The following is a 16,449-nucleotide window of genomic DNA, read 5'->3' as shown; positions in this document are numbered from 1 at the left end:
TACATTCTTTTATTCATTAAGCTCTATTTTTTCTCAATTATTATTATCATCCATTATTTGTTACTTTTGACTTTAAAAGTTAATAATCTAATAATAAAGTTTTTGGCACAAAAGATAAAAAAAGCTTCACATAATAATAAAGATGTAATCAAATGACGCTTAAGAACAACAAAATTAATATATGTATTTGTAAGAAAAAATTATCTATATTCAAAGTTAGTGATAAGGTATAATTACTTTGTTGTAATATCAAAACTAATTGATCTTGTAATAAGTTGGAATATCAAAGCTCTGATATATTTATTATTTAAAAATAAATTACTTAAATTACAAATTCAAAGTTATTGATAAGGTATAATTACTTTGTTGTAATATCAAAATTAATTGTAAATTTATTTCAATTACAACAATATATAAAGATTCATTAAATATTATATGTATCTTTTATTAAGTCTTATGCTATGATTAAAATATTAGTAAGAAAGTAGTTATTACACCTTCTTGTTGATATAAATAATACCTAAGAGTTTAATATAAAAAAAAAAAAAAAAAAAAAAAAAAAAAAATTATGATGGTCCTAAAATAAGTTAGAATATTTTATACATTTGTACAAACATGATATTGGTAAATACACAAAAAGTCATTTAAGAATGTTGAAAATGCATCAAAACTTATTATTTTTCATCAACAACATTGATCAAAATGACAAACCAATTATTAACAATGCACTAATATATATCCAAGAAAAAAAAGTTCAAAACTACCTCTTAGAATTTCTTTACACCATAAAAATCAACAATATATAACTTCATTTGAAGAATTGTCATTTGCAAAAATTTTAAATAAAAAATTTAAATTATATTAACTTAAAAAATATAAAAATCAAACAAAGATCTTCAATAAAGACATGTCTTTACTTAATTAGATATCAAGATTTAGCTTGTATGGTCTCACAATTTTGAAAGAAGCTATTGATGTTTAATGATACTACTAGAGGTGAATACTACATCCAATAGCATGCAAAATGTATTATTTGAAGGTAGTTATGAAGACTTAAAGAATGATTAAATTATTGGTTTATCTTTTTGCCTTAATATGAGATATTATCAATAGCTAAAAAGACTTATTAACCACCTTTGTATAAAATATAAATCATAATTTGTTAATGGCACCATTCAAAAAATCTTAAACTTTATCAACTTATGAAACAGCTTGATCATTTAATGTGAAACTCATTTTTTAGAAGGATGATAATGTAGTGAATGCTTATATTACTTAAACAAATAAAAGTAAGTAGAAATAGATAGAAATATATTAGATTAATAATATTTTCTCTAAGAAGCTTCAAAGAAGTTTTTTAAATTCAAATTAGATATTTAGACTTTTATAGATATATTATATAACTATTAAAACTTATTCTATAGTTATTATACTTTTAGGAAGTTATATTATAAGCAATCTTCTTAAATGGATATTTAATAGGCTATGAAAGTAGGTCAATACATTCCATTATTATTGAATAAACCTTAGGCAATTATTGCCTTGAAGGTAGTAACTATATTTAATAGATGGATGAAGAATAAGGTGAATGAAGAATTAAATAGATGAAGATTAAGATGGATGGAAAAAATGATTAGAATAGAGACTAAGATTAGGAGGTCATTTGGATTTGGAATGTAATGAGGATTTTTAGCCCTCTCTTAGTAGCAAAGGTGTGTATGTATTGTGAGTTGTATTGTTTTATTAAATAATAAAACCATATTAGTTAAGAGAATGTAGAGAAGGATTTTTGAGAGAATTAGAAGGAAGACTAAAGAGACTAGTTTAATATTATTATACTTTAATTCAAGAAAATACAATATGTATAAGAATCTTAATATTGAAGGAGCAAACCAATACCTTATTTATTAGATCTAAAATTACGTGAATAGTAGAGAGTCAATCCAATATGTAGATATAATAGATCAGATGTTGTATATATGGATTTATATTGGAACAAGGTAAATATGAAAAATTTGGTTATAGATTAGAATTTCAACACTTCAGAACTAGAAACAATATCAAGACTAAAGACTTTGCTAGAGATAGTACTTTATTTTATTATTTTAGGATTGAGAAACAAGTGGTTGTTATCATTCTTCAAGGAAGTGAAAAAATAACACTTCTACAAGTCCACAACTTGATACTTAAGCCAAAAGCCTTGCAATTCCTATTAAGCTTCTATAAGTCTTTCTTGATAGCTAATATATATATGGAAGCAAGAATAAAGTTATTTTTAATCATATCAATACATTTCTTGTATTCTAGTTTTAATTTGAGACTCTCTAATTTTTTTAAATTTGAAAATAGACATTTTAGATACTTTTAATCTTTTATCTATCTCTTATTTGTCTATTCTTCTTCTTATAGTAAAAAAAGAATATAATTTTTTTCAAAGTTCTATCTTAATTCATATTCTTAACAAGTTTAGAATTAAAAAAAAAAAAAAAAAAAAAAAAAAAAGATATTACTTTTCTAATAATCAAGTATTAAGCAAGAAGGAATATCCTTTCTCTTATAAAGTGTTGTATGTTTAGATAGTTAAAAAGGGTGAAAATGTTGTACAATATGATAGTTAGTATGAACCTCATCACATTGGATGTCACTAGCTTAAATTTGGATGATAGCATCAAGGTATAAGACAATACTTCTTATCTAAATCATATTACTTAATTTGGGAAGATTACCCACCTATAGTCCTCCTTCCCTTGGGTGTGCTTATTGCTCTTGAGGTATGAAATGAAATGGGAAAATTAAAAATATTCAAATTTATCCAACCACTTTTTTTGGATGATCACTCCTTTCAAAACTCCATCCTCTTCTGTCAATGAGAAGGCAGTAATTTCAATATCCAATTACTTTCATATCCAATTTCATATCTATGATCTTGGGCTTCCGGCCGCAAAATTACTTTCATATCCAATTGCAAATACAGAATTATTTAAGAACTACTGATTATTGTCACCTCTGTGTGCACTGAACAAAGAGAACCCGATGAAGCGAATCATTGTCCACTCTACTGGTTCGAAGTGTTTCAATTTGCGACGGAGCTACAAGGCTTGCACTGAGTGCTACTTATCTCGGCTTAGGACACCTTTCAGCGTCAGCATGTACATATGACGATTCTTTAATAATTGCTGGATCCACATGAATATCGTCAGGCTCAAGCACCGCAATTGACACGTATTGCCTACATACGACACTGTGCTAACACTTCATTGTACCAGAATACCTGCAGAAATGAACAAGCAAACATGCCATCCAGAAAATCACATCAGCGTCTGTGTGTAGCTCTCTCCAAATCATTATCAGCAAACCACAAACAATTCAGAAAAACAATAATTACAAGCCAACCAGATTCACACAATGAACCAGATAAACATGAAATCCACAAGTTATCCCAAGGTAGTCTGGTCGATAGCAATAGACAGTATCAAGGAACCGAATAAGGAAAAATCTTCGGGGGCAGCTCGTTTTAAATGAAGCGCTACCTCCGGAGACCAGTCAACCCTAGCGGCTTCCAGTGGATGGAGAAAGAAACTCCATCAATATCGAGGCACATGCACATATAAATAAGTCATCAGACAGATCTAGCTTAGATTGAAGAGAGCTGATGATGAGCTACAATGAAGGCTGACAGCCGAATAAAAAAGGTAACACATGGTGCTAGAGCTTGGACAACAGTTAATCCCTACGAAATGGGCAACGAAATTGGATTCTGCTTCGGAGTGAGCCAGCCAGCCAGCCAAGAAGAATCCATTAGACACAAAAGGTGCTGTCGTGGTATTCAATTGCACATTCCAATCTATTCCTTGACAAATAAAAAGCACTGGTTATTCTCTCCGAGAAAACGACAAACTATGCGAACGGTTGAAAATGGATAATTCTGTCTTGCCTGACTTCTAGTCAGCATTGCGTCCAAAGCTTTCCAACACAAATCACCGTTCCATGTGCAAGTCCCAAGCACCATCCTTCAATTCATCATTTCCACTCTCATTCACTCAATCATGCCGACATTGCTACTTTGCATGTCGACACTTGCCGAAAATTGCCGCTTATCCAACTTTGTTACACGTGATCAAAGAAACATTCTTACAAATCCATTGCAGCAGGCTACAAGGGCTTGACCAACAGATACCCTGACTAAAGTGCTAGACTACTAAATTGCCGATTCCAGTCCTCATACATCCCAAGCTCGTCAGGCGAAACAGATGGTCTGACTAGTTGTAATGCATTAATAAAGTCCTGCAAGACAACCAGAACTAGAGGTTATTTCAACACTGCGTTTGCAAGGTCCGAGGGGCAGTAGTAACAGTCGAGAAATGGACCAGAATGCACTCGTTAACTTTCCCAAGAAGTAATCCATAGGTATTGTATAACGAAATAATAAAGCATATGTTTATGCACGTGAGAACTTGCGTGCTCCCGAACTCACCACTCACAAGTTGAATCCTCTGAGCCACCGTTTTCTCGATGTGGTCTACGTGGTATTGATACGGCACCACGAACTAAAATGGGAATTGAAACGGTGAATCCTAGTTAATCAAGAAGTACACAAACTTGGAAAGAATCTCATGCCGGTCAAATATTAAAATACTTGTGTCAAATTTAGAAAGTTTCTTCATGCCAAAGTTTTGATAACACCGTCGCTGAGTTTCAACATTAATTTTCATCTACCAGTTTGAGTTATTTCTACAGACCAAACTTATCATCAACTGAATTAAATGCTAAATAAAATGAATGAGTGGATCCTCTAAATGGAGTACTGATTTGTGAGGGACAAATGCACCCCAGCATTCCGAAGTTCATGATCGGACACCTGATGTGGGTTCAAGGTGTCCAAGCCCTGCATGGCTGCCACAGACCTGAGAGGATCGACATGACGGCCTGCATGGGTGTCAACAAGAGGATTGTAAAATATACGCCTTTCGAGATCACCTGCAACTGTGTAACTAGATCCTCCTCCTTGATGCTGCTGTTCTCCCAGATTTTGCTGATTTTGTTGGTGCTCATGAACATGAAGTGATCCCGGACCTGAATCAGAACCATACCTCATACTGCTCAAACTACTGCTGTATGGATCAGTTGACTCCATCTTTGTTATTTGTTGGCCTAGCATGTCATGCAGAGCTGAGTCTGAAACAGCCAGATATCTACAAAGCCAACAGGATTCCAAATCAGACAGAACGGGACTGAATTCATTGAAGCTTCATTCAATGAAATTAATTGCAACGACCAAAAATAGACAAAACCTAAATAAGAATCGGTCCTGGTTAATGGCTTACCTCGCATGATCGTGATATGCTGCATGTGATGCCCTACTGTCCTGGTAAGTCATTATCTGTACAGGAGCAGGATCGTGGAAATTCCCACTCTGGTGTGTTGTACTCGCATGATACTGCGGTTGCGTATGGTGGTAATGATAATTTTGTTGGCCTCCCCCATGCGAGTGTCCGTAGTTCTGCTGTAAAATGGAGGTAGAGTGTTGCTGTTCCAATAGAAACAACTGCTCCCTCGCCACAACGAGCTCATCCTTGAGCTTATTGACCTGGTTCTGTAACAAGTGGATAACTCCTAAACATCCATGTACTGGATCTTTCTCTCGAGTATCCGCCTCATACACAATTGATTTAACGGTATCTTCACGCTTGTCTGGATCTACCTGACGCAGTATTCGCAAAATACTGCTAACACCAAACAGCCTGTGCACATTGAGAAATCTCTTCGGCTGATCTGGGGGAAAGTAGGGAGCCAAGGGACAATCCGTGGCACACTTGCGACGCTGGTACTTGCATGCAGCGCAGGCGGTGTTTGTACCAGGTAACGGTTCAGATGACGATGGTCCAACTCCTCCCGTAACAATTGATCTCTCCCCTGCAAATAAATTAATGTGGACAATGTTACAAAACGGTTTTACGGTAGAAGCTCCATCAGAATTGCGATGTAAAAATCTCTCAAGATTAGGCTTCTGTACAAGCTTGAGGATATGTTCAGTTAGGTGTCCGCTAAACCTGATGTAGAAATCTTCGGAGGTGCGGTCATCTTAGAAGAGTCTTCGAGCGACTTTAATCGCTGCATAGGAATAATGGCATTCCTAATATAAGCCTGAGTCTGTACTGAAGGATTTGATATGCATTATCAAAATGTTATGCAAAATGCCTGTTCTGGGCTCATCAGGTGTGAACCTGGTCAAGTCCGAAGACTTGGAACTCGAACAGGAAAAGTGAAGCCGAGTCGGAACACACGAGAGAAAACTAAAGTCATAAAGAACGAGCAGCAAAAACCTCCAGTCAGTTTTCAAGATCTAAACTAGAATATTATCTCCAAGTTTCAACAGTCCAATAATCGCTGCACAGGCAGATGAAAACGAAGAAAATTGTGGAATATCTTAGCAGATTTTATCCTACAAATACAAAAGAAAATACGAGAGGAAGTTCAAGCTTAATGATACACTAAAGCATGCTTCAAGCAAGCCCCTGCCCACTCTCCCTTGTTAAGGCTCAGTGTTCGATGTTCGTCTTGACAGATCGAACAAGAACGGTCTCACGGCACCATTGTATCTCACATCCCTTCGCTCTTACTTCATGAGAAAGTAGAAGAAAAAAACCCGCGGGCGGGAGAGAATCTCGACTTCCGAACATGAAAAAAACCAAACACCTCCCGCACCCTACTCCGCAAAAGTACGCACATAAATCCGTCCTGCCACTACCCCGCGCCAACTCTCATGGCGTACATCACAACACCACCCTTCTCTCCCGGCTAGAAAAATTCCACGGAACCAGCATGTGTGTCCGACGGCCAGCAACAGAAGCAAAATTAATTAACTAATCCGTCAAGGTCGATCAAATTAGCATCTCCTCATTCGCTTCTCCACTGTTGGCTAAAGTTGCAGCCGCAACAGGAAAGGATCTTAAGAAAGGAAAGTTCAAAGGAAATGTTCCCTCCTCCCAGCCGCTCTACCTAGACAACGGCGACGGGTGAGGCGGAAAAGGGAAAGATTAAGTGGGACGTGTGTGGAACTGCAGTTAAGAGCGGCCTTTCCTGCGGTGCCGTCACCGCTGGCCCGGTCTTCTCGCTCACCCTGCTAAACCGCTTTGAAATCCACCCGCAATATATGAATATCCATATCCAACACCAGTCCTGAACAGATATATAAAGGTCGAGATCTCAGAATTCACTAGGGTCCACCGTATTCCTTCACACAAACGATGAATCTACGCTGGATCCACTGGCACACTCGCCACTATTATTCCGCTGCTTGAAAAAAATGCATCCGGTGCGACGGTCGGAGCCACATGCACATTGTTACCTTTTGAGATTTTCTAGAAGGGAATAAGATGTTAAGCTCGCTCAGTAATTGGTTTGAGCACTGATATACTTCGTTCTAGACAATATTCCAAATGGTCATAAAACACCAAATGTTCATGAAATCTTAGGGTACTAGAGTACGATTTGAAACTTACGGGATCTAAAAGCGTAGGTTGTAGTGGACATATTCCATTTATGTGATTCTGCAAACAAAACAAAGTTTTAGAGTTGGTGATTAATAAAATACCCGTGCTATCTAAACATAACAGATCCGAGGAGGGCCATAAATCAGCATAGAAAGGTATCGTTCTTCCACGTTACCAAAGGTATGGTTCTTTTAATAGTGAAGTGTAAATATGGAAACCGTTGAAGATGAGTAATGGTACGAAGGTTCCTGCTCAATTGCAGGTACCAACACTCGTCGTTGCTACAAAGCGTGAATAAGCAACGCTCGATGTGTACCTTCGAATTTAATTACATGGTGAACACTTCATTTAATAGTTAGAGAGATCCTTTCGACAGGCATGCTCCAAGGCAAAAACCAAATCCTCTCATTCTTAATCTCTCAGAAAGAACGACAAACTATGCGAACGGTTGAAAATGGATAATTCTGTCTTGCCTGACTTCTAGTCAGCATTGCGTCCAAAGCTTTCCAACACAAATCACCGTTCCATGTGCAAGTCCCAAGCACCATCCTTCAATTCATCATTTCCACACTCATTCACTCAATCATGCCGACATTGCTACTTTGCATGTCGACACTTGCCGAAAATTGCCGCTTATCCAACTTTGTTACACGTGATCAAAGAAACATTCTTACAAATCCATTGCAGCAGGCTACAAGGGCTTGACCAACAGATACCCTGACTAAAGTGCTAGACTACCAAATTGCCGATTCCAGTCCTCATACATCCCAAGCTCGTCAGGCGAAACAGACGGTCTGACTTGTTGCAATGCATTAACAAAGTCCTGCAAGACAACCAGCACTCGAGGTTATTTCAAAAATGCATTTGCAAGGTCCGAGGGGCAGTAGTAACAGTCGGGCAATGGAACAGAAACGCTCATGAACTTTGCCATGAAACAAACATATACAGAAGGACTATGAAACGTATTAATGAGAATCATCATCACATCTTCAAACACAACCAGATACATATAAACCACTACAACAGACAAGTAAATGTGCCCGACCTGTAAAGAAATAGGTCTCATATCATGTGGACTAATACTGCTAATATCTTTGCCCTGCATTAAAAGTTCTCGAAGAGGCCCCATTGAAGCCTCCTTAACTAGGTTTTTCATATCTGAACCTGAATAACCTGCAGACACCAACCTCAGCAGAAGAAACACAACCTTCCGCACAATCAATTTGATAGGTCATTGACGAAAACAATACCTTAAATGCATTTCTCAGGTAAGTAACTGATTATGCTACAAAAGGAGGCTAACCTAAATTTTAAGAATAGATGTAATAAAAACTGGCATAAACAGCTTACCATCCGTAGCTGTACAGATAGAATCAACATCCTCGTCTGACAAAGAGAGGAGCCCATCTCTCTGCAAAAGACTGCGAACAATCCACGCTCTTGCCTCTGTATCCAAACAAGGTACTTGGTCACTCCAAATGTTTTTCGTGAAGTTTCACTTTATGCTAAAGCTGAATTATATTTCACCTTTAAATATTTAAGATCCAGTATTTCTGCGTCGCTCAATAAATACCAACTAATGCCAGAGCCTAATAGATACCAAGATTTAAAGTACCATGGGAAGGTAAAGGAATATAGAGCCGTTTAGATAGCCGTCGCCGGGCAGCCTCATCAAGCTCTTGAGGCCTGTTCGTTGCTCCTGCACACAATCAAAGCATTAATAGATCGAATAATTCCGGGCAGAGAAACACCATTAGCAGTTAAGCGCGGCATATTAAGGTGCAAACCTGGTGTTTCACGTTCAGTAGATTTACTCCTTGACCAAGTTAATAAGAACGATGACAAAAAAAAAAAAAAAAAAAAAAAAAAAAAAAATCTCAATTAATCACGTCAATGCCACAAGGTAAACTTCTTACGATTTCTGGTAGGGATGAAACTGTGAGAACTTCCCTAAGGCTACACATGTGAAATGTTAATCTAATTCTATGCAAAGGAACTTGAAATACCAAAAGAAAATTTGGACTTACCAATTAGGAGGATTTGTTCGTTACCACTTCCACAGCCTTCCATCTCAATTAAAAACTGAGTCTTCAATCTTCTACTAGATTCGTGTTCACCTTCTGATTTTCGCTGCATGGACATGAAAAAGCAGTATGAGGACTCAACAAGCACGTCTTCGTACATGCACACTGGAATAGCTTAGGCAATGAGCAGTCAATACCAGAAGCTTTGTTGGATGTGCTCTAGAAAAAAAGTTTTCTCACCTGTGACAGCAAAGAGTCAATCTCATCGATGAATATGACAGCTGGCTGACGGCAGCTGGCAACTCCGAAGAGGGCTCTAACAAGCTTTTCTCCTTCACCAATCTACCAACCATAAGCAACATTGTACACTGATGAGTACATATTTGAGGCCAATATTTTCAAGAAAAGTACTATAGTTCAGATGTTTCATAACTCCACCCCAAAAAAACGTGTAACCAATCTGTTAACAGTCCATTCATGAACAATCAGTTGACACCATTTAACAAAATACTGGTCACTGCATATAAAATCACCCATTTGCTTGTCAAAGAGCTTGCAGATATCGAGAAAAATGTCGCCTTCGCTTCCCCAGCTATAGCTTTTCCAATCATAGTCTTGCCTGTTCCCTGTTGAATACAGAGCTCATGGTCCTCAGTCATAAAGAATGGAATAATAATGGCATACAAGAGACATCAGAATTCACAAACACCAATTCAACCTTAAGCGTGACTATTTGTACGCCTAAGAGGATATGACTATAATAGAATCTCAATGAGTGTATATCATCTGATAACAGTCATCTATCATAAAAATTATCCAAAGTTTGATGATAAGGATGTAATTGGCTTCAAAGATGAACGTGATACTTACAGGAGGACCAAAAAGCAAGAGGCCTTTGCCAGGAGCACGACAACCTTGAAAGATATCTGGGCGTAAGAGAGGATAAATCACCATCTCTGTTACACATTTCTTGGCGTGCTCTAGTCCGGCTGCCAGACAAGTCATTTCGAAGTACTCAGAAACAAAAAGGATTGAAAACGAACTGAAGAGAGAACCGAAGATCCTTCAAAAAATAGCAGAATAGAAGCAGAAATGGCAGCATTAAGAAGAGGTTTCACATGAACATCATTTTGCAATATCAATGAAAGACACTAATTATAACGTACACATGCAGCTTACCGATGTCGTCCCAACGAACGTTGGGATCTTGATCCATGATTTCATTACTGACATGTTCAAGAAGACGGGGTTCTAAATTTTTCAATTTGTCTGGCAATTCTCCATCAGGTCCCGCCAACATTTCCATGCTGTGTCCATATGCACATTCAACATAATAGTCCATGAATCACATACAAGTGAGCACATAAAAGTCTTCAAAATACAGATTGAGGTATGAAAAGCAAACATTACGAATGTCCAAAATATAAACCCCGAAGGACCTAATATAAAGCCTGTGCGTCACAATTGTTTTGTGAACAAAAGACGAAATGAACACGGTGTACTCAGCCTCACCATTTTCGGGTTGAATCCTCAGTGGCAGTATTATCTGCAGAAGGTCCACGTGGCATAGATACGGCACCTACAGCAGCTCCAGCTGAGGGTGCATTTGCGCCTCGTATTGGAGGTATGAAGGAGCCACGAACACCACGCCTTGACATTCCTAAGGTTTTCCCAGGTGGCCTAGAGGCAAAAGAAGTACTCGGTCCACTTTGATATGAATTCGAAGCAGGTGTAGCTCCATTCTTTTTGGCTAAATCTAATGCCTGCCAAAATCAGAACGAGAAATAACACAATAACTTAGCTTAATTACTTAACCTGACATTGTTCATTCAAAAATAAAAATCGATAAGAGTCACTTATGCACACATTCCGACAGATTCGGGTGACATGCCAGTCGAGTATGACAGCTTCTTGGTCATCCTGGTCTTATCAAAACTGTTACGCCATTCCTACATGAGCGCATCCTTGCGGAAAAAGATATTACTTTAGATCGATATATAATCCTGAGCAGATTCGTAGGCAAATTGAAAATGGTTGTATACATTCAAGTTGCATTTGACATTCCAAGTTTCAAGTAAGCGTACCAATTTTTGTTTTGCTGTTACAAAACTAACTGATGGAGGTTCACTCGGAGAATCATCATCGGAACTCATTTCCTCCCTGGCGACCTCCTTGGGGACCTCCCTGGACGCTTTTTTGAACTTCTCAGGTTTTCTCTTGGCTCCATAGGGATTATTTGGTCTTTTGCGGTTAAGACTGTAAGGGTTGATCTTTGCTTCAGACTCAGGAGAGGGCAAACGATCGTTGTCTCTGTTTTCGGTTGCCCGCCGGCGATATGATCCTGCTGAAGGTAGAGTAGCTGCAGAGTATTTTGCTTTAGGAGCTACTCCTAGAAAATCAGGATCTGCAACACAAATAATACAGAGCCTCAGAGCAAGCTCATCATAACGCTTCAAGGGACTGTTATATGGACCACTCTTGGCTCATCTGAAGTACATTGCAATGCTCTCTCTCAAGATGCCCCTTTAATGCATGTGTTAAGGCTAACAATATTGCGAAACCTCATCATTTATCAAGCAAAGGATGCTTAAACCTCCAAAGTTATAAACGCATGAAGACTTGATTCCTCATACCCATTAGAAAGGATAATTAGGTGTTCAAGTTCAGATTGGAAACCCAAGAAGGAATGTTCCATGTAATGAATCATAATAAGATTATCCTACCTTTCAAGACAGTTTCAGCAACCTTTTGATGTGCATGAGTATATAGAGATGTAAGCCTGGACTGAGCCGGTGCTTTACTGGATCTAAAACCGTTAACCTCTTCTCCCAAATCAAGAACTCCGTCCCGATGAGGAACGTCTGCCGTTGAGTTTTTCGTCTCTGGAACCAGGTTATTAGATATGTCTTTAGTGGTGCTGTGGGCCTGCCAACGCCATCAAAAAGATTCTAATGAATTCAAGACCTACCGCATGATATGTAAGCTTGATGAACATTATGCAATTGTGATGGAACGCAGAAACAAAAAAATAGATTCTGAATTAAACCGCAGACAGCTGAAAAAGAAAATAAAGAGAAAGCTTAAGAGAGGGAGAGAGAGGGGGAGAGAGAGAGCGAGAGAGCGAGAGAGAGAGGGAGGGAGGGAGGGAAAGCATGCAGAATAGTATAAAAATGAGAATGATAATAATAATAATAATGATAATGATGATGATAACTCACAGCATTGTCCTCGGGCTTTGATCTCTGCACAAAAGCACGGTAAAAAGCTTCATTTTCTATCCTCTCAACATCAATAGTCTTTCCCTGCCGAAATTTGAAGTCAGAAGCAGCACGGGCTTCTTCCAGTGCCAGCCTGTAGTAGTAACCACAAAAAAGCCAGATTTCATTCGAAGTCGCATTAGTGTGACAATTCTGAAGGTTTTAAAATCCGAAGTGGCTATCCCTAGAAGAAATAGAACAAACTGCAAATGAAAAACGACCACTAGGAGGAGATGATTGTTTTCCAGAAACCCGGAGCTTAAGTGTAGGCCGGGAGAAAACATTATCACTCACATACTACAGAACCTTCACCTACAGACAACTAAAAGCAGGAAGATGAAGCTCGTAGTAAAAGCCGCCGAAAATAACCTGCAACACTGCCAATTGTCGCTACCGAGAAGATCATATTGAGATTTCAAGGTCTTCTGATGGCCAATACGATTGAAGTAAACCAGCAACAAAGAAATATAACTTAGGTCAGAAACAAGAATACTATTGTTGTGAATTTTGTTAACGAAGGCCCCTTCATCAAGTGTTCCCGTCTTCGATGAACTAAAAACCGAGGCTCTAAGTTTTGGTGCCTAATGAGAATGCAATTGGATTAGGCAATGCCGCACACTGACATTATCGGCAAGAGTATACCTGTCAACTTGCGTTTCCTGGGAGGCTGTTGCGATCTTCTTCAGCACCTGCCTCTTGATTGGCTCAATGTATGTAACGTCCTCAATTGACTTGCATTCGCTCTCCAAGAATCCGAGCAATCGAAGACCAAGACCCAGGGCTGTCTCCGAGTCTCCTCTACTACAAGCTGCATCTATGCCAAAAAGGAACGAGTGCAACCTGTATATCTTCTGCTGTATCCCTCCCTTCGCAAGATCAGCTACGGCGGTGTCCGCTTGTGACTTCTCCATTTCTTAGTTCAGGGGACTTGTTCTCTACCACTTTCGTCCATGCCTCTCTACTAAAAATTATGGTCCTTTCTCTTCATCCTAGTAAGTCAAGAATTACACATGCGTGTCATTAAGATTCCAAATCTCTTAAACCTCATCCACTGAAGTAATTGCGGTCAGACAAACAGATCATCAAATTCTAGAAAATTTTACAAATACTGCACAATCACTAGCGTAATTGAAACTACAATCCTCAAGATCTTAAAATGTACAATTGCGACGATAATCTTCACTGGACATTACTCATATTCAGCGACCCGTCAACAAGAGATAAAGAGCCATCCCGTTCTCCCGAAAATAAACAGACGCACTGCCAACTACACGTAGACCCGTATGCCCGAATGCACACAACAGCTCCACCACAAGACTAAACCTCGCCTCACGATGCCCCCCCCCCCCCCTCCCCCCCCCACCACACTCTGTCCCACTAAACCAAGTGAGGCGCCTAAAACACCAACCGCATATTTCTAACAACTATACGCTTGTTAGATCTCGTTCCAACCCTAACACAATGACCACCGCACTACTTTCGTAGAATCCAATTCCACACACCGAAAAGGGAATAACGAGATCGCCAACTAAATTCACCTGCAGGATTTGATCGAGTAGGCGGGAGGGGTGTGAAACTAACTTGAAACTTGAACGAGGCGATGGCGGTGGTGGGACGTAGCTTCGCGCGGACATTCAAATGCAGTAGTGGATGCGAGAAGCGTAGCAAATGCTCAACCGGAAGCTCGAAACGCCAGAAAGCGAGGGAAAGGGGAAGAAAACGGGCGGACTCCCCGACCCGGTAACGTAAAAGGGCTCCCCCGATAAAAGTAGTCCCGTTGAAAGTTACCTCGAATGGAGGTTAAAAGTGAGTAAAAAAAGGATAAATTAATGGGCAAAAGTTGTAAACTGTGTATTAAATAACTAATTTCGTATGTGCTTAGTATTACGCAACCAAATACATGTATGTTTTTAAAATTATAAGTTCGTTTTAGTGCCAATTGAAGATTTTTTTGATATATATATATATATATATATATAACACTTAAAGGTCAAATAGTTGTATTTTCATGTATGAACAAGAGAAATGAAAAATACAATAAACCCAAGAACATAACTAGTTTCAATTCTACTTCCAAATAACTTTCCTATAAACAAGTGCTTTTAAAAGTGTAGTAGCAAAAATTAAAAGTAGTAGTGATCATATTTTATTTTAGGGATGAAAGTCAAATCTCATGCAAAATGTTTAAGAATAAATAAATATTAAAATTCACATGTTCTACATGGATGAAAACAAATTAAACAGTAATTGGTGTCCCATGATATTTTGTGAAAGAAGTTTCAACATGTTTGGCTTAAGTTTAGAACGATGAGGTTGGAAAATTTTATAAATAGTGAGTAATAGAAAATTATCAATAAAAAATAATTTAGTTTGTACCTTTTTTTTTTCTTTAGCAATCTTTCTTGAATTTTCTTATATATATATATATATATATATATATAAAATATATCTTATCTTTTGAGATAATGTCAAATAATAATATGGACTATTCAGAGCATTAAATGTAGTCGGCGCTCTCCATACTATTTATTATAGCTATAATGTTTGGAATGTAGTGGGGAGACATTGTTTATCTTCTCTCCTCTCTTTGTATAAAGGATATAACCCTATCAATAAACTTACTTCTTGTGTGTGTGTTTACATATGTGTGCATATTACTTCTAGCTACTATTATCTTTCTTTCTTAAAAGCATTCTCAACATGTAATCAGCACGATTGCTTTTTATATTCTAGTCTTAGTTTTTAGTTCTTAGTTCTTGAAAAACTTACGTACATTTTTCTTTTAATTTTTTTCTTAAATTTTTTTTTCCTTCTCGTACTGCTATTGTTGTTGCTGCTCTTATTGTTATCCTTTGTTGCTGATGTTGTTGTCCTATGTTGTTTTTGCTACAGTTGTTATTGCTGCTCTTATTGCTATCCTTTGTTGCTGTTGTTGTTGTCCTATGTTGTTGATGCTACCACCAACTATTGCTAATTGCTGTGGACTGCCTTAACTACCACATCCTACCACTAATTGCCATTGATTGACGCATCCTATCGCTGAACTGCCTTATCTTAATGCACCCTACTGCAGTCCACTGTAGACCCTTATTTTTATTTTAAAAAAAAAAAAAAAAAAAAAAAAAAAATCATAATTTTTTTTTAACATTTTTGATTTCAAGTTTCAACTTTATTGTTCTATTTGGCTTTATATTCTCAAGTACATTTTATTCAACCTTTTCTACTTGAATTGGTATTTTTTTATTCATATATTAATTTATGATGAGTGCTTTAACATCCTCAATTGCCTCTACTATGTTTCCAACTATCATCACTACATCCCAACATTTTCAAGTTCTTCTATTTCCACCATTGGTTGCTAATAGAAACAATTATCTATTATGGACAAAAATGGCAAAATCAAATTTATTTTCAGAACAACTATTTGATATAATTCTATTTGAAGAATCTCTTACTATAAGTATTTCAATTCATATTGCTATTTGTTGGAAAGCACTTCTTCTCTTTTTTTGACATCTTATATCTCCATTACAACATCAATATTTAGAAATGAAAGATCTAGCCAAGCTCTGTGAGAATCTTAAATCAAGATTTGATCATCAAAAGATCATTTTTCTTCTATGTGCACATCATAATTGGATACATTTACATGTCTTGGATTTTCCAAATTTAAAT

General features: G+C 37.5%; 2 protein-coding genes across 4 annotated transcripts; both read right to left on the bottom strand.

Moving 5' to 3' along the window:
• Positions 1-4,087: 4,087 nt before the first annotated feature.
• LOC112281947 (uncharacterized) lies at positions 4,088-7,966 on the bottom strand. The gene is made up of 5 exons (XM_024519016.3): positions 7,503-7,966; positions 6,051-7,179; positions 5,325-5,913; positions 4,475-5,192; positions 4,088-4,284 (listed from the first exon to the last, which is right to left on the bottom strand). Exons 2-4 carry the CDS (start codon positions 6,115-6,117, stop codon positions 4,793-4,795), a joined length of 1,056 nt encoding a protein of 351 aa, XP_024374784.1. The 5' UTR covers positions 6,118-7,179; positions 7,503-7,966; the 3' UTR covers positions 4,088-4,284; positions 4,475-4,792.
• Positions 7,967-8,119: 153 nt separating this feature from the next.
• Positions 8,120-14,489, bottom strand: LOC112281946 (ATPase family AAA domain-containing protein FIGL1). Of its 3 annotated transcripts, none has more exons than XM_024519012.3 (15): positions 14,356-14,489; positions 13,417-13,763; positions 12,736-12,868; positions 12,241-12,442; positions 11,602-11,921; positions 11,030-11,280; positions 10,697-10,824; positions 10,388-10,506; positions 10,051-10,143; positions 9,758-9,859; positions 9,521-9,623; positions 9,109-9,192; positions 8,844-8,939; positions 8,539-8,666; positions 8,120-8,316 (listed from the first exon to the last, which is right to left on the bottom strand). In XM_024519012.3, exons 2-15 carry the CDS (start codon positions 13,683-13,685, stop codon positions 8,215-8,217), a joined length of 2,130 nt encoding a protein of 709 aa, XP_024374780.1. In that variant the 5' UTR covers positions 13,686-13,763; positions 14,356-14,489; the 3' UTR covers positions 8,120-8,214. The 3 variants fall into 3 exon arrangements, with proteins under 3 accessions (XP_024374780.1, XP_024374783.1, XP_024374782.1); XM_024519015.3 differs by having other exon boundaries at positions 14,313-14,463; XM_024519014.3 differs by lacking the exon at positions 14,356-14,489 and adding an exon at positions 13,968-14,111.
• Between the last annotated feature and the right edge of the window lie 1,960 nt (positions 14,490-16,449).

The sequence above is a fragment of the Physcomitrium patens genome, chromosome 4, assembly GCF_059467195.1.
Source record: "Physcomitrium patens ecotype Gransden chromosome 4, ASM5946719v1, whole genome shotgun sequence".
Taxonomy (NCBI): Eukaryota; Viridiplantae; Streptophyta; class Bryopsida; order Funariales; family Funariaceae; genus Physcomitrium; species Physcomitrium patens.
Note: the sequence above shows the minus strand (reverse complement) of the source record. Positions and strands in the feature narration are given on the sequence as shown.